The sequence below is a fragment of the Lonchura striata genome, chromosome 7 (genome assembly GCF_046129695.1).
Source record: "Lonchura striata isolate bLonStr1 chromosome 7, bLonStr1.mat, whole genome shotgun sequence".
Taxonomy (NCBI): Eukaryota; Metazoa; Chordata; class Aves; order Passeriformes; family Estrildidae; genus Lonchura; species Lonchura striata.
Window position 1 is genome coordinate 10,391,641 of NC_134609.1, and position 18,872 is coordinate 10,410,512.

The following is an 18,872-nucleotide window of genomic DNA, read 5'->3' on the forward strand; positions in this document are numbered from 1 at the left end:
CAAAATAGCAATCATCACTTTACATAGTTACTTACTTGAAATAAAACATTTAGATTATTCATTTCCTTGGGTAAAAGGCTCTCATTTGAGACAACAACAGACTGTCTATACATTGTCCCTTTTTTTATAAGTTCATACTGAATGACCTGTTCCCTGACATTGTCTTTACACAGCAAAGAAAGGAAAAAAAATGCACTGTTCTCTTTTTTAAATTTTCATCTCCTCTCTTTCCTCTAGGATGGAGGTTGTTATGGAGATCTGTTTTGTAAAGCACTGAAAACATACAATATGCTTTGCTTTGGAATTTATCGATTAAGGGATGCGCATCTAAGTACTCCCAGCCAATGCACTAAACGGTGAGTCTGGTCTTCTAGAACATCTCTGCTTCCCTGCTCTTCAGTCTTCTCAGTGAGGAAATGCCCAGTGCCTGTTATAAATATAAAAAAGAGCTTGTTCATTTTTGCATAACTTTTCCCCAGTTCTCTTTGAGGATTACTCCATGATTCTTTCTGACTTTAAATATAAGCTGGATATCACAGCATAAGTTGTCAGCTAATTTTATTCAGAATTTTTAAATTAAATTTTCAGAGTGTATCTTTATCTTGTTTGCTCCATGATGATCCACTGTTTGCCTGCAAGGGAAGGACTTCAGTTCCCTTATATCAATCAACTCTAAGTTGTGGGATAATAATTTAAATTACAGTAGCTAGTCTTTTTTCTGAATGCTCAAAAAATACTCCTGTGGGCTTCCCATCAGTACCATCTGTGTTTAAGCATAATTTCTTCCAGTAAATGGAAGACTTTCTCTTGGTAGACTACATTTTTACTTCAGTAGCACCAAGCCTGACCTTAGTGCTTTAAATAGAGCAGACACATTTCCATCTTTGCAAACTGAAGGCCATTTAGCAGCTTGCTTGAAATGTGTCTTAATTAACTGCTTCCTAGAAATACACACACAGACCCATACCAGAAGTACCACAAATCTACCATCTGTTACTGTTTCATGCTCTACAGAAAGCAGCATTATTGGGTGAACATGGCAATAAACAGCACTGCAGCCCACCAAAGCGGTTTCTTCTGTAAGAATTTGAACAAATTGGGTTGAAAAATTGAGTTGCAGTTTAGATTTACAGTGTAGTTGCTAGACTTGGAATTATTTGTTGAATTAATAAGGGACTTCTGTCCCTGAAGGAGCTAAGCAGATTTCTTACGAGCATTGAATTAATTTGAAAAGAATTCACGAGCTTCATGTTCAATTTTTACTCATTTCTTGCTTGGAAAGAAAATGCCAATTGCCTCGCACAAGTCTGTTTTTCACATGCATGGAAAATTTAGCAGCTGCTCTATAAGTCCTTCATACCCTGAAAGGCCATTAGGTGAAGGTGAGGATTCTTGAAATTGAGCAAGTTTTTATTTCAGGCCTGGGATTTATACTGAGCAATGTTGGATTCTCGGATGTGCAGATTTCTCTTTATAAATGCTCTTTGAGGCCATGAAGGTACATGTGGAGTGCATGAACAAAATTGACCTCGCTTAAGAGTTATTGATGTATTTTCCTTAACTTCAGTCACAATCCAAACCAATAATTATACCCCTTGTTCTATTGATGTCATCTAAATATTTAATAACTATGTAAATATTTATTTAAATATTCATTTAAATAAGCTGCATGTAAAATCCTCCTCTCTCTGCTTTTCTGCCATTCTTTTAAATACCATTTGTGGTGGGTATGTTAACTGGTTTTTGTCAATATATATTTTCTAGAGTCATTGCATTATGGTGCAGCCAGAGAAAGGAGCATGATTTGTATGGTGGTTTCTCTGAAAAATCATTATGTGATTCACTTGAAGAACATCATTCTCAGGCATTATGTCTGTTTGACAGAAAACATAAAAAAAGTGACAGCTGACTTAAAAAGGTCCGAAAATTACAGCGAGAATTTTGTGAGCTAAAATTAGGTACAAACAGAAATGCAAAAATTGGGTTAAGTTCAAAAAATCTAGAAGAAATGTTTTAGTATAAATCTAAAGCTGTTTTCTTTTTCTTTCATTTTTTTCTGTCTTCCTTCCTTTCCAGTTATGTTATCACAAACCCACCATATGAATTTGAGCTTGTGCCGACGGACTTGATCTTCTGTCTGATGCAATTTGACCACAACGCTGGCCAGTCCCGAGCCAGCCTCTCTCATTCCTCCCATTCCTCCTACTCTTCCAGCAAGAAGAGCTCATCAGTTCACTCCATCCCATCAACAGCAAACCGACCGAACCGCACCAAGAGCAGGGATTCCCGGGACAAACAGAAGTATGTGCAGGAGGACAGACTTTGATATGTGTATCCACTCCCACTGTGTGTGAAACTTGCATTCACCACCCATTTTCCCCGGTTAATGTTTCCAGCAGTAATGTTCCCCATTTTCCCATGGAGTTCTCCCTTTTTTGTACACATATTTTGCATATGTATGACAGTGTGCATGTGATTGTCATTTTTATTTCACCACCATAAAACCCTTAAGCACAACAGCAACAAAGCAGACGGACCAAAAGTTATTTATGATGCTAGGGGAGAATAAAAAAAGAATTCCAAACCCATAGGCACACTCAAAACATAAATAACTCACTGCAGTTACTCTCCATATCCGAAAATAGAGTATATTCAACATGAACACTTGCTCTTGATGTCAGAGTTACACAAAGAAAGTCATTTAGTGCAGAAGTGTTGATGTATGTTGCAGTAGGTTTTTTTTTAATACTCATATGTACAGGAGCTCATACATTTATTTGAAGCTTATAAAACTCCCCTATTGAAAAAAAAACAACAAAAACCGTGCAAAAAAAAAAATCCCTGCTGATTTTTCACTCTCAAATCTTATATTACATAGGGCTTACACTCCTTGTATAGATTATTGCTAGACATCTGCTTTATACCAAAGCAATATCAGGGACTTTTCTGCTTCTTTGAGAACTTCCTCTAAAATACTAGTCTTTTGGAGATGGTATATTTTCCCTTTAACACTGAAATTGTCGGGGCATAAAGCTTAACAACTCCAATGGTTTAATTTAAGTTTAGAGAGTCTAATTGCATATTAAATTATTATTCTGTCTATTTATATTGCCACATAAATAGCTATATTTTCTTTCACTTTTGACATTTGGGATAAAAAGCCATATGTATCATAAATATTGGATGTAAGTCATTAAAAACTGCCTTCTTGGGACTTTTACGTCTTTAAAAGGTGAATTAGTCACCTTATGTACAGAATAAATAATGCTCAGAAAAGAGCAAGCATTTTTCTATGCTTACATATCAGATCTCAAGGGACTTTGTTCCTTTCCCCAGATGCTAGTTTAACTTTTCCAAGTTGGTGTTGGTATAAATCTTCCAACAGGGGTCCTAATATGTGAAGAAGCTCCAGAAATCTTGCCGCATGTTCTACCTGGTTTTTTTCAACAGGTGCATGCCAGTAGGCAGGAATACAGGGAAGACAACCGAGTGCCTTTAAATCTCTGCCATTTGGGGAGAAAAGGTGCTGTGCCCAACTTGAGTAGAACAAGAGAGCTGGGTTGGAAATATTCACAGTGCTGAGGCATCGTGTTCCATGCACTTGCTAGAATTTAGTTCTTGCAAATTGTCACCAATGACACATGTAGCCAAAAAAAAGTTGTGGCAGGGAACTAAATAACGTAGTGGAAAGGTACCTGCCCTAGACTGCCATAGGAATTATACTTCAGGCTTGCTTTTACTTTTTTTTTTCTTGTTTTAAACTTCAGAAGCCAATGTATATTTTGAAATATAGAGCTAGCTCTAGGTTTATGGAGGGTTTCCTAGGGTAGGAAGGACAGAAACACATACCCTCTTCCCTGGCTATCCAGCAAGAAAGCATGCAGACAGAAAAAAATATTTAGATTTGGAATGATTAGCATTGTAACTGCCAACCCAATCAAGGTGCTTTTATGGTTAGTTTTGTCTTCTACCTTCCCCTTCCCCAAGCATGATAATATTGAAGATTTGCTTGCTGTGTGAATTGACAATAAAGCCAAGCACTTTTACTGACAAAACCTGGAACCATGTAAGTGGGCTACAGAGAAGTGGGCCACTGTGCAGTGCTAAGCAAAATGATTGGAATGCAGTCTATATGTGTGAGTGTGCATTCAAATGCAGCTGTAAGTCCAATCAGTGAAAGACATTGTAAATTATGGCTGCACCCTTACAAATGAGACTATTACAGTTGCTCTTCATCATAAAAAAAATTCACGTGTTCCTTTTTGCAAAGAAAGTTACCATGTTTTGCCCTCAGAATATTTATTGCTACAAGGATGTGCCAGTTAAAGTGCTCAACCAGAAATATGACAGTTTAAAAGCATTGTAAAACTTACATAGCTTACTTCTTTTTCTAAAGTGCAACAAGGATGAATAGAATGGGCCAAGGTATGAAAATTAATGGTTCTGCATGACCTAGCAACTGCTGTGGGTTTCCCTCTATAACTTTGTCCTTGTGAAAACTTGTGAAATTAAAAAAAAGAAAAATAGTTACAAACTTTATTCAGTTATTGGTTTGTTTGTTTGGTTGATTGTTTTGTTGGTTTTCTTTTGCCTTTTTTTCCCCCACCAAACCGGAGGTAAAACTGGCTGCTGCTGCTGCTGCTGCTGTTTCTCAACCTTGTTTTGTTTTATTATCCTCTCATCTGCTTGCCTCTCTAATTGCACGTGTCCTTTTGTAAACACCCAGGTTCCTGCTCAATGAAGATGCCTATCGTGGTGCAGACATTACTTTAATTTCCCATTCCTCATTCCAGTTTCTTTCCTACCTTCCCCTCCCTACTCTCTTATTCCCCATGTATGTACATGAGCATCTTTTTATGTCAGCAGAATTGATTGAAGATAGTTGAGAGCAGTTACACATTTTGGAAGAATGTTAATGGCTTTGACACCAAAATGCTTTTCCATTAATGTTTTATCTGTTTTCCATTTAGCAGAGAAAGGAAGGGTGTTAATATGAAGCCACTTGTCACATGCAACATAATGATTTTTATCCAAAAAAATAGTATTTGTATAACAGTGCAGCTCAAATAGAAAAAAATATAAACAGCATACATTAGAGAAGTAACTTGCTTACTTTGTGAACAGCAGAAGAGGAATATCTTATATGGGTGAAAATCTGAATTCTTCAAATTACATTGAAGTCTACTCCACCTCTATCCTCTAACCTGAAATTAGAATTCTAAAACTTTTGACTTTTAGTAGTATTGTGTTCAATTTCCACTGCTAACTATAGTTAGAATGATCAAATAGTTTATTATAATGATGAGGGTTTTCTGATATGGATATACTAATGGGGGTTGGTCATTATAAGCAGAGAAATACTTAAATCAACATTATGTTGGTGTTTATATTGAAAAGTAAGAGCAAATCTCCTGTTCTATCCCAGGTCAGACAGCCATAGTAGAATGGTTAGTTCTTTAAAGTGAAGAAGTATCACCAATGTCGGGAGGTCATGGTTTAGGTTTTTAAATTAAGGTCCTGCCATTTACATCAGTCCCAGCATGGTTTCAGCTAGTGTTTCAGTCCTTCGTGAGCTTAAGTGTTGGCACAAAGCTATGTCTAGCAAACCTGCAGGTTCTTGGTGAGGGTTCCTATTGACCCAAACAGACAGAGTCAGGCATTTTCCAGTGGAACTCCCATTGTCAAAACTAAGAATTTTAGTAGTTTAAAAAATAAAAAATCAAGAACAAGTCCAGAACATTGTCACAAAACTTTAATTGCCCTGGAGCAAAGTAAAGTTCTTCATAGAAAAAATAATTTATTCTATCTTTCCCTGCAAATTTCTTACTGCCTGCTACATGTAAAATATTCATCTGCCAAACAAAGAATTGCTGAGCAGGTGGGTGGAGAAACTTCCATTACTTTTCTTTCTCATGCAGAAACAAATTACATGGAAGAATTTTCAGCTTAGTTATAAACAAGATGGTTATATGCAGGGAGGAGACACACAAATACATACATGCAAACAAATTTGAAACTGCATGTGTCACAGAAGACAAAAATATATATATATTTTAAACAGTTGAAAGGTAACCTTGGATTATGGTGAGAATACAAAAGTAGTAAAACCTTTCTCTTCTGTTTTGGTAGTATTTTCTTTGCCTCTGCTTAGAACAGAGGGTGTTTCACAGTGGCATTTGCTCTAAGTTGCCACTCAGTCCAAAATTAATGATAGAAATTTTAAAGCACCAATACAATAAATCTGTTGGAGAGAGTTGCTGCAATCTTATACAAGTTGAAGAAAACAGTATCTTGATCTTTTTACTTTGATTATTTATATCCTTTTTTATGCTACAGGGAAGGGTGTTACAAAAAAATATTAATTTTTATTTATTTGTAATATGAGCATTAGGCTTTTAAAACCTTCATGGATGTACTGATGCTGATAGCCCATTACAAACATAGATGTTTGAGAGGAAAGTGTTTACTGCTTTCTGATACATTCAGTTACTTAGCTGTTCCAACATCTCCCAGGTGATGTTGTCAAAAAGAAGCCTGTCAAATAGTGTAGGAAGATCAGGGACTTTTTTAGCAGCTCCTAAAAAATAAAATACAAAAACATGCCTCTTGTCACTATAATGTAGAAACACTTCTGCTAAGGATCAATATGCATATTCCAAAAGGGAGAGAAACAGACTCAATGTGACAGAGAACTTAAAAATGCTTGGTGACTATAGCAATATATAAAGACTTTGAAAAGGGGGTTTCTGAACTGATCTAATGGAAAGAGTAAACATTAAAGATAAAAATCTGTACTAAGACACTGGAAGATATACCAAAATTAGGCTGTAAGCATAGGATAAAAGACTGAAAAATGTGTAGGGGCTTCAAGAAGGACATTTAGTGACTGGAGCAGAATATCATAGTGGCCAAGAGATCAGGAGTGTTAAGCTCACATTTCAAAGGTAAGTAAAGAGGTCAATGAATTTGCACAGGAGATTCATCGTTATGTGGCCAAAGACAATTTTAACAGAGGAGAGGAACAGGAAAGGTATAAAGCTGGGTCTAAGCATTGCATGCTGGAGAATGATAATGCTTGGGTCAAGGTTTCAGCACTGGCAAAAAGAAATCTGAACAGCAAAAGACATTAGAATCTACCAGCTTCTAAATTTATTATTAATGTTCTGTATGTATTACTTGCCATGTAAAGGCAAAAAGTGAGTGGGTTTCTTTTTAAAGAACAGCTCCCTATATAGGAGTTCTACTGTAAATTTAGTGCATAAATAAATTGCTTATTTTGAAAATTTTGGGGAAAGCAGAGTATTTTGAAGTGCTTTACACTGGCTGCTGAGAAACACAGCACAGTTCTGATTCTTAGCACTAAGACAAGTCTCCCCTTACTTGCTACAACTTTGAATTAACTTGCACCAAGTTCTGTTTGTAAGGAAAGTTTTTGCACCATGTGTTAAAAAAAAGAAGGTAGCAATGAAAGTTCACGGCGCTTAACTTGCCTCAAAATCATTTTAAACACAAACCATTAGAAAACTGTTAGTTTGAAATTGTTTATGTGATCTCACAAGGCTTTTAAAACATGATAACCATCACACTTTACACCTCTCTGAAAGGTTAGTTTAATCGTAGATCACATAAAATTGGTTTCCACAAATGCATAATGGTTCATGTGTCACACTTGAACTAAATGGTTTTTTAAATGGAGCTGAAATTATTTTGATGTGTACACATTCCCAGACTTCTTTTTCCTACAACCTTTCTTAAACCGGCCCCCATCAGGAATCATTCCCTTAAAGTCTCATTAATAATTCAGATGTTCTGATTACTTTAAAAGATCTATGGAATTGAGGCTTTTTTTATTTCTTTTTTTTTTTTTTAACTGCTTGACAAAAAGATAAATGAATGTAGAAAGAAACGGTAGGAGTCTGGCAAGCTGTAGATCATCTCTGAACAGATTGTAACTTTATCATTCTGTCAGGAAGAATAATTTAAAGCACTTAATCAGTTAGCTTCAGTGTGCAGGATGTAACATTATGAATTCCTATCGTCCAATCTGTTCAAATCAAAGGGAACTTAATTATAATAGGTGAGAGAGAGGGAGATGGGAGACTGAACATCGTTCAGACTCAGGCACCTTTAAGGGGGCAGGGAATTATTTAGTCTGGTCACAAATGAGTAGGATATTTTCAAACACAAGAGCAAAGCATTTTAGAAAATTACAAGAAAAACAATACAGTAGTTCCATTTCCCTTCAGTAATAAGCCACTAATATGTAATACAATTTCTAAGTTTGATTTAATTTTTGAAAATGTATAAGAACACATAGCAAAGGTTTTAATGGGGAGTGGGGGTTTGGCTTGTAAATTCTAAAAAGCCATATAAAGTGTAAGTGGTTTAATTTGTTATTAATGAAAGTGACTGAAAAGTCTAGTAGTTCTGGAGATGAAGCTACTTCTTGACACTCCAAAGGTCTTTGTTTATTTTTGTGCACTTATGTCCAGGTGTTTGTTCCCTATTATTCTCAGTCTTTCAATTTCTTTTCTCTCCTTTACCTCCTGAGCTTTTTGCTCAATTCTTGGGTTTCTAAGGTGTATTTTTTTTTTTTGCTAATTTTAAATAATTTATTTATTAAAAAATGAGCATTCTTTTCACTCCTGTCCTGATTCTAGAAAGTGCAGCATTTCAGGGATTAGAAAAGTACCAGTTAATATTATGTGAGGCATTAAAGCTTCTGCAGCATTTGGGTTTCCCATTGGAATGAGAAGTAGTGCATATCTGTTAGAGTAGCAGGTCTGGTGTGACACACTTGTAAGCTTTCATGTAATAAAAAAATGCCCAGAACCATAAGTGTCCACTGCTCTGCCCACCCACCTCTGGAATCTGGGGAAGGAGGACAAGAATGGAGTCTGTTCAGAAATGCTTGTCAAGGCACAAATGCACATAATGGTCATTGGCCACTCTCTAGATCAGGAGTTCCCAAGTCTTGGAATAAAGTTATCTAGCAGAAATTGCTTTCTAAAGGGTCTAAAATTTTTTTTTTTTCCCTTTTGTGAATTTTTGAAGCTTTAGTCCATACCTGCAATGGAGCAGTACAACACAGTGGTTACAATGATGAACAGCTGGGAAAGGGCTGCAATGCTGCAGCCTTTCAGCATCCTCCCACATTGCTCCCAGCCCACCTTAAAGTCACATCATAAAATTCCTTCTGTGTTAATGGAAACAGGCATTGCTCAAGGATAGAAAAGAAAGAACTCCCTCTCTAAATTTTTAGTCCTTATTTCCTTTGCCTTGCTGTCACCTGTCACGACTGATCCATTCAGGATTGGCTGGAGCCCCTACCACAGTCACCTGCAGTGTCTGCTGTGTTCCCCACCCCATTTTAAACCCTGGAGTTCAGTAGTGCCCCAGAACCTGTGTTTCAGAGTAGGGATATAATGCCACCCCGTGCAGCAAGGCTGCTGTCCAGCAGCAGGAATACAAGTCCTGTTTATTCTAACACTGGCTGCAGAAAGTTCTTTATGTTCTCCTGCATGATTTCTGGGCCAGCAGTAGCCACCAGCCCAGGCTGAAATGGTTCAGAGAAGTCTGACTCTTTAGGTGCTCCTCTGTGTGTAGACTCACATGCTCTTTTCTGTATTACCCTTATCCCAGCTGCTCTCCTTGGCTTCTTAGTTTAGCCTTTGATTTGTATCATTTATTTTTTTTTTTTTTCAATAAATGAATCACCAGAGCATGGGCACAAGAAAAGAGCTCTCTTACACCCAAAAAGCAAACTAGCATATTGGCAGTTTTCTTTAGCTTCTATTAGCAAATCTGCAAGCGTCATCCTCCTTTCATAACCGTATTTTCAGACGTATTAATCTAATGCACTGTACTGCTAGTAATTACTCAAAGTCACCTTCTATTGATCTCTTTTTTCTATAAACTTTACTGACTGCTCCCTTTTTCTTTTTTTAATGTTTCTGTGTATGTGTGCTTCACTAATTAACGCTTTCATTTTTCCCTCCTTATTCTGTCTCTACCTATTTTGCTCCTTAGCAGAAAAGAAATGGTTTACAGATGAGCCGGATAATGCCTACCCCAGAAACATTCAAATCAAGCCCATGAGCACTCACATGGCCAATCAGATCAATCAATATAAATCTACAAGCAGCTTGATACCACCAATACGAGAAGTTGAAGATGAATGTTGACTCCTTCGAAGCCAGAACTATTTTTATAAAGCCTGACAAACTTCATGAATGGTGATGTGACATTTATTCCTCTTACTTGCTGAACCACTGATGGAGAAGTTAAGAAGGGCACGCTTAATGGGAAAATAAAGTAGACAGATCTTTGTTTGTCTGCCTTTAATATTGCTTCCACGTATTTTGGAAACTATTTCATTTATAAATGAACATAATCAAAATTAGTCATGTATAGCCTCTAGCATTTTAAATTATTTTTATTTATTAGAAAAAATATATTTTTCTTTTTTTTTTTCATTGTTAAGTATTTTCCCTTACAAAATGGCATATGTGGCCAGACTCCTAAGAATTAAAAAAAATTCAACAAACCCTCAGTCTTTGGCTTAAAGGAGAATGATGGTCACTGTTATAAGGATATGTAATTAAGGGAGACAAATGATATATTTGCAAAAAGGAAAAAAAAGGTCCAACTTGTATTTTAGTAAATCAAAAAAAAAAAAAAGAAAAAAAGAAAAAACCTACACTTCACCAAAATGTTTCTTTATTGGAAGGTGTGTATTTTGTTCAGCATTGACACCAGCTCTTAATAAATTGAACTTATTTATTTTCAGAGTTTGAAAGTCATATTTTTGTACATGTAACATTCTTCTGAAATATTCCTTGTTTTATTAACATATGTAGATCACGCTGACTGCCAGTTGTGAGCAGGTGCAGTAACCCCCCCCTGTCCCTGCCCCTTCCCACGGTGGCACACGGGGACACCCTTGGGAACGCGCTGTGACACGGGCACAGGGAACGGCACCACCCCCGCCAAGGGCCACGGGCTGGAAATGGCAAATCTGGCAATTGCACTCCACTTCCCATTAGCCATCAGCAGTTGCTAATTTCAGGAAGGCAAGCTTGGCAATTCTTCTTCTTTTGCCATTGTTACAGTGATTTTATCCAGAGTGCAGAAAATAGTGCATGGAAGTGTCAGTTATAAACCATCTCATCTACCACATTTTGTTACTTCCTTACTTCACAAGTGCTGATAGCCTTTCATTGGCCTGAGGTGGTACAAATTCTTCCTAATATGTATAGATTTAGCTCCACATCCTTGCACTTTGGTGAAAGCTCATACCCTGGTAAAGGGCACACTGAATCTCCTTTTGATTAATTCAGATAAAGATAAAAACTGGTTTAGCTTCAGCTCTACAAACTCACAATGTGCTGTCCTCAGTTAATTCCTACAATAAGCAACATCTTATTTTAGCAGTTGTTCTTCTGATTTTTTTTTTCCTTTATTTAATTTTAATTTCCTGGGATACCACACACAAAAGTACAGTAATAACCAAATAAAAATAATAAAAGTGATGAATGTATTTATTATGCTAACATGCAAAAGGCCTTTGATGGGTGCCTTTTGTTTCAGCAGTTTCACGAAGTTGCCAACAAGCTTTATAGCCATCAGACAAAAATGTGATGTTTCATATCTGTGCTGCAGTATGTACCCACCCAAGCATTTATGTTCTAAATTATTTAGTTACTCTCTCTATCTCAAATAAGCAACATCTGACACAATTGTGTGGAAACAAAAAGAAGAAAAAAAAAAAAAAAAAAGAGAAAGGCTGTGATAGTAGGGAAACAAAAAACCAAAACCACAAAATCAGAGTCATCAGGAAAAGCAGATTTTCATTGTGCAAGTTAACTTTAGGCTTTGTAATTTTGCAGAATTGTTAAACACCAAAATTAAACATACTGTGGTATTTTTATCATTAGAGAAATATCAGTGAATCAAACAAATACAAAGCAGATGATGAATTTATTGTGAAAACAACAATGTCCACTATGTAATCCAACATTTAAGCCAAATTATCTCAGCTTTAAATGTTTGTCCACTGGCTGCAGTACAAGTATAACCATACTAACACCTAATAGGCTTTATTCTGGAGTGACTTCTTGGACTGTGACTATTTTGTTGTTACATTTTGTAGAATAGCTATTTAAAGACAATAATGAGACTTGTTAATACGATATCTGTAAAATTGGATTGTTTAAAATATTTCACTCTCCTACAGAGTAACAAAACAATACAAGTAGTTTTTCATTATTATTTAGATGCATGTTTAATGCATTTCACAGTCCCCAAAAGAGAAGAGAATTCCAGTGAGTTCTTCCAACATATGCTGCTTCAGCTAGTGACACATTATAATTTACATCCAGTTTCTGCATTGGGTCATGTTAAGCCTTTTCTTTGAAGTCAGTGCTCCTTTTTCATTTATGAACTGCATTCATATTAAACCAGAATGAAAAAAGCTGGTTCTGAGTACAGGAGAATTGTAGAAATTTGTGTTCAACCTCATCAAATACATATGAATTTTAATTTATTTTTCCTTAGAAGACTGGTGTTTACTATAGGGGAATATAACATTATATCTTATAATATACAGTGCCACTTCTGAGTGTCCTTCCTTTAGAAGTGAACATTCACTGGATAAAACATAATAATAAATCAAATACAGCACCCCTACATTGCTTAGGTCTGTGTGTGTCTCTTTCCAGTTTAACTGTCACACCCCAAAATCCCATGCCATTGTTTATAAATAAAGGACAAGACCCGAACACACTCATGAGCTCTTCTGGCACAGAGAGCTCCCCATGCAATGGTTGGATAGAACAACACCCATAGAGAGCAAACAACACAGAGAGAAACAGGTGGAGTTATGGATATACATTTCCTATTTACAGAAAAGCTAAAATCAGTGATATTTTCTTACTCCTTTTTGAAAATCAGAGATGCAGGACTGATGTCTGGAAATTAGATAGAGCAACAGATAGAAAACCTGTTTCAATCTTTGATAATCAGTGATTAAAAATTACAATAAGGCCAGCACCAATAAATGGATATATGAAGTTACATCAAAGCTGGGAAAAGGCTGGGAAAGGGACCTAAGTGACAGCTGACAGATGACATGATGACTGGTACAGAAATCAATTCTTGGTCTTTATAAATATCTTTTACCCCTGTCTCAGAAGGCAAAGATTAAAAAAAACCCAAAAAGTGGGGTAGGGAGGATTTCTGGTTTTTTGTTTGGGTTTTTGGTTGTTTGTTTTTGTTTTTTTGGGGGGGATTTTTTGGCATTAATTGCATGCACTACTGATACAGGCTATAGAATGTTTTTTGGCAACTCATGTGTTGGATAAATGATGTGTCTCTGTGTGTGTTTGCATACATGCATGTCCACACATGCACACACATATATATATGTGGGTACACACATACATATGTATATGTGGGTACAGACACACACATATGTACAGGGTGTGCATGTGTTCAATAGAGTCTTCACAAGAAGATGTCATCATTTTTACTTTCTCTGAGCTGGGGTGAAGAAAGGCACAAAAAAGAAGAAAATAATTACTTGCAGGGTAGCACATGGAAGAATTTTTATCTGCTATTTCCACTTGGTTTGACCAAAACCCAGCCATCCTGGTGAGTTTTATGAGAGATGCACTGGAATTATGCTGCAGAGCCTTCTCTCACTGCTGCAGCTGGGCTGTGCTCCTGGCCCTCCTCACAGCCCTGCACTTGTCTGCTCCCCCACTGCCAGGAAGTCTGCTGGCTTTATTTTAATTTGTCCCCTGAAGCCCATGAGCTTTAAGATGAAAGGATAAAACTGTCCTCTGATAGATTTGGTGGCAAGTGCCAAGCACAGCAAAAGTTAAGGTATAAAGAAACGAAGATACCCATAGTCTAAATGCAAATTTTAACACCTCAATGTGATTGTGTGGTTCCTCTTAAAATAATAAGTATATGATGTATTTGTTAATAGGGAAAAATAAGATTAAAACATTTTCTTGTACTTTTAAAAAGCATTCTAAAACTGTCATTGATATTTTAACACCTTGTCTTTCAAATCAGCATCAGTAGGCCCAAGAGTAGGGAATACATGGGACAGAAAATACAAACCCCATGATCTGGGCCAGGCATGGTCAACTGGATGTGAAAAGACCTAAGTGGCCTCAGCCAAAGGCAGGAAAGGGCAAATGTAGTTTGCAAGCAAGGTATAGGAGACACTGAAAAAGCATGTAGCCTTTTATTATGCATTGTTGGGTGGTGGTGGATGAGGTTGGTTATTTTTGACCTGCAAAGGAAGACTTTGCATTTCTTGAACTCTTCATGTAGTAGAAAGAGAAGGAGAAAGTAAAATAATGTGTTTTCATTCAGGTTTTTCTGGGGGCTTGTGTGTCTAAACTACAGCTAACAACTACTGCAATAATTGGTTGCATAAACTGATGAATAAACATACATGACAGAAAAAAAAAAAAGCAATAATATACAAATGGCTAATAATTTGTGTTTTCACTGCTTGGCCACTCACTGGCCAATCCATAAAAATGTCAAAAACTGCCCTGGACTAGCTGATTCACATGGGCACAAGCTGGGACACAGGGCAAGTGCTTAAATGGCTTCAAGGAGTAAGGGCTATGTAAGGATCCTAAGGGCTCCTGGATCCCACCGTATTTGAAATGAACACATGTTGAGGTCAGTGTGTGTGTGTGTGTGTGTGTGTGTGTGTGTGTGTGTGTGTGTGTGTGTGTGTTTGTATGTTTTGTTTTTACAGCTGTTATCATTGTGAATTTCTTCAGCACCAAAAGAAGTGTGTGCCTCGCCTTTCATTTCTAGTTTTGAATGTGATTAAATAAAATAACCAAGTGTGTGAAAGGTGGTAACAGGACAAAGTGAAAACAGAAATCTGTTCCAGTGTTACAGTGGATCAGCCTGGGAATATCTGTCATAGTCAATGGCAAATGCACAAAAAAAATCAGAGGAAAGGAGAACTCATTATCCTTCTGATTTTTTTATTTTCTGTGCCATCTGAACCACTGAAATCAGCAACATACAAACAAGCACCTTTTTAATTTTAATTAATTGTTTTATTAATTCTAAAGGTTCTTGAATAATCACAGGCTTAAGATAAATAGTTTTTTTTAAAAAACGAATTATATATGCACACCAGGTCTCCTAATATTGCATTTATAGTATTTTCATGCTGAGCAAAAGTAGTGGGTATGGGCTACAGCCCCATCTGAAATAGTGAAAGGAATGTAGTAGCTCTTCTGCTGTTGGCACGCCCAGGATGGTATGTGGGCCTATAGCATGGATAAATCTGTGCCAGGATTTATCAGAGCTATATTTCTGTCAGTAATGGATCTGTTCTGCACAGGTTCTCTCTGTCCAGAGCATGCAGCCCCGTTGGGGCTGTGCAGCCTCTGAGCAGCACTCTGTGTGAGCAGGTAAATTCCACTGGAGCCAGTAGTGAGGACTGCTGCTCTATCTGCTCTGCACAGGGCTGTGTTACTGGTAACTGCCAAAAGGAGAAGGGGTAGGGAAAATGAAGAAAATATTAAATAGAATGTATTTCTTTTGTTACTTTGGGTCTAATTTAGAGCAGTATCTAATTTAGGAAGCTAAACAGTAAAGCTGCATCTAATTAGAACCTTTATGATGTTGAGACAAGGTTTCTTACTGCTTTAGTCAATGCATTTTAGAGGAGATCTCTATAAAGTAAAAAAGCTAAACAACCCAGAACACAGTATATAGGCAGCTGAATACATGTAATAAAATCCACAAATTTTTCAGGAACAAAAAATGTGGCATATGAGCATTTTGTTGACTGGACAATAACTAGTAGGAACCAAACAAGAATGTCAGCAGAAGTTATCTCAATCAGTTAAAAATAAATCTGCTTCTGTTATGGTCCTATAGTTGGGACACACATGCTTAGCCAATGCAAATACTCTAATCTCTGTCAAGATAAAAAGAAAAAAAAAAAGAAAAAAATTACTTAAATTTTCACATTAATGTAGAATTCAAAATCGATGAAACCATTTTCTTCCTTCAGAAAAAACACACACATGCAAATGCATATATACAATATCTTTTGATTGTTTCATATGTCTATATTAGTTATAATTTGGAAGTGGAGATGACTGAGAACCAGCTAGTATCTTAACTCAAAAGTTCATCAAGAAAAAGGAGTACGACTTCATCACTTTACTTTTAACATCATGGGTTGGTGAGAGAGAACAAATGCTGGTGCTCAGAAATGATCTACCTGACTTTGTCATATGTAATATCCAGTGAAAAATATATCGTCCTGTAAAAAGGGTTTGTACATAACTTGTACATGGTTTCATTTTGTATTTTTCTCAGATTAAAATTTATGTATTTGTGTTCTAAAAGAAGGAGATATTGCTGTGTTTTCTTTCTTCTCTTCTAAAAAAGTTTGTAACTTGTATCACCAAGTCATAAATATTACTGCATTCATGAAACCAATACTATTAATACTGTGACCGAAGACTAACCCAACAGCCTTTCTCTCTTGCTTACACTCCAGAATCAGCTCCTTGCTAACAATCATTAATATCAGCTGCAATAGAGGATGCTGTGGTACTATAAATGAGTCATTCTGCACCATTCTGCAACAAATGGCACCCTAACACCAACTGTGTAGTTAAACACAGACAAAGTCTGGTTTAAATTAGCTACTTTACATGGTTGAACAGACCATTTCATATCACCTTTAGGTCTGATAGGTCAGGTTAAGATGGATTGATAATTTTGCTAAACAGCCCAAGATTTTCTACTTTCTCATGATCAGTACATTCAAAATTTATCTGCAAGTTTTGGACTATGTTTCCATTGCATGGAATTAGGTATCACCCTACATGCAACTGTATGGTTTTAGGCTTAAGAATAAACAGTCCTTGGAATCTGTGCATGTGGCTGGCATTCTGCTATAAAATAACCTTGTCATTAAGGTTGACATCATTAATCTTCTGCGCAGCAGTATCACCACAGTGATTTGTAATCAATCACAGTTTGATAAACCTTGCTTGATTCTGAATAATGGAGAGGAAAGAAGAGGAGCAGAACTCTGAAAAGCACTCAGTTAAGCATCTGAGAAACCCCCAAAAGTACAAATAGTCAATTGGTTCTAACACAAAGAAGCTGATATAAAATGGCTACACAGATTGCTCTGTAAGCAAATATGAATGGTTTTGGGGGAGGAGGAGAATCTATGCATGACAGTAATAGAGCAGGACTGTAGAGAACTATGTAAGAAACTGGATCTGCACCAATGTCAGTAGAGCAAACTGCTCCAGCTCTCACTGAGTCCATTTGTCCAGACCATCCTTAGCCCCTCTCCCTGGGGAAGGAAGTTTATGTGCCATAAAAACTGTGATGCCTTTCTTCAAGAGTTCAATGAAAGGACTACTCTGTGTCAGTATATCTATATGCAGCTGTCTACTTCAGATCTAACTCCTTGACCTTATCCCTTCTTGGTGCAAGGCACTAATTAGTAAACTTGACTTTTAATTACTAAAGGAGAATAAGAGGAAGTGATGGACAGTCATACAATGCACCATAAACAGGTACTCATTTTAAGATGGAACTGGTCATTCTTCATCACCAGTTAAATCACGTGTCTGCTTCCTGCACAAGGTTCCATGTCACAAAAGAGGCATTTATCCATACATAGACATATATGGATATATATGTGTGCATTTGGACATGAATATTTATATCTATACATACTAATACACCACCTACTAATATTTTTAGGGTCTTGGCTCCTAGATGGCACCACTTGCTGTTAAAAACACTTAAATTAAACCTGGCCATAGAGTAACTAAGGTATGAAGCTGTTTTCTTATGTACCTACAGCCCTGATACTCATCAGCACAAAGACTAAATTGAGCAGAATGTTATGCAATTCCCCCCAAAATTATATAGTAATCTTAGTTAGCAAGTACCTGCAGTGAATGAACAGGCTGCTAATACCTTTTCTGGACCATGAGGCAGTCCTACTAGGTTCAAAATATTTCAACTGTATTATAGCAATTTTATGTTAATTTTTTAAAAAATTATTTTAATTTCAAATATGTGGTCCAAGCTAGGGAGGTGATTTCAAAAATGTAGCTTTGTGAATTGGAGGAGTGCCACAAGAGGGACAAGGGAGCTGTGTGACAAACTTTTGCCTCAGTTCAAAGGCAAGGTCAAGTATTTGCCATAATCTTCTTCAGCTCTGCAAAACCACCCCAAAATCAACCAGAGAAAAAAAAAAATCAACAAAACAAAACAAACAAACAAACAAACAAAAACAAAAGCCAAAACAAAACAAACTGAAAAAACCCAAAACCAAAACAAACCCAACCACACAACAAAAAACTTTCCCCTCAAAAAAACCCCCAAAACTCCCCCTGCAAAAACCAGCAACCTCTCAAAAAAGCCCCCCCACCAAAAAAAAGCCCAACCCAAAACAAAAGAAAAAAAAACACTCCCAAAAAAAAAATAGTCTCTTTTCAGTCCTCCCTTACTTACCACAAGTCCACCCTTTGCCACCTGAAGCCTCTAAGGAAAAATAATCTATTTTAAAAAAGGCTGTAAATTTTCTCTTACTTCAAAGACAGAAGACGTTCAGACCTATTTCTAAGTAAGGGCAATCAATGATCCTAAGCTTGATTCCTGGCTGTATGTACTTGAGTGACAAGTACAAGTACTTCAAAAAGTACTCCCCTCCCCCAGTCCACAGGTCTTAAAACACAGATTATTATACTTTTTTCAAAACATTCATTATGCTAAAATTTCCACCTACCTCTGAGTCTAGTTTGCCAGGTTTTACTTTCCCTTTTTTTTTCACCAATGAG

General features: G+C 36.7%; 1 protein-coding gene across 25 annotated transcripts in view; it reads left to right on the forward strand.

Moving 5' to 3' along the window:
* Positions 1 to 16,409, forward strand: part of KCNMA1 (potassium calcium-activated channel subfamily M alpha 1) — a 425,369-nt gene extending 408,960 nt beyond the window's left edge. For 7 of the 25 annotated variants that reach the window (XM_077784567.1, XM_077784568.1, XM_077784570.1 and 4 more), the window contains 4 exons: positions 238 to 356; positions 2,077 to 2,301; positions 4,397 to 4,425; positions 10,030 to 16,409. In XM_077784567.1, coding sequence (XP_077640693.1) covers positions 238 to 356; positions 2,077 to 2,301; positions 4,397 to 4,425; positions 10,030 to 10,184 — 528 coding nt within the window. In that variant the 3' untranslated portion in view covers positions 10,185 to 16,409. Of the gene's footprint in view, positions 1 to 237; positions 357 to 2,076; positions 4,426 to 10,029 lie in introns of those variants that run through there. The other 18 variants (XM_077784572.1, XM_031505213.2, XM_031505222.2 and 15 more) reach the window with 5 other exon arrangements.
* Positions 16,410 to 18,872: the final 2,463 nt, after the last annotated feature.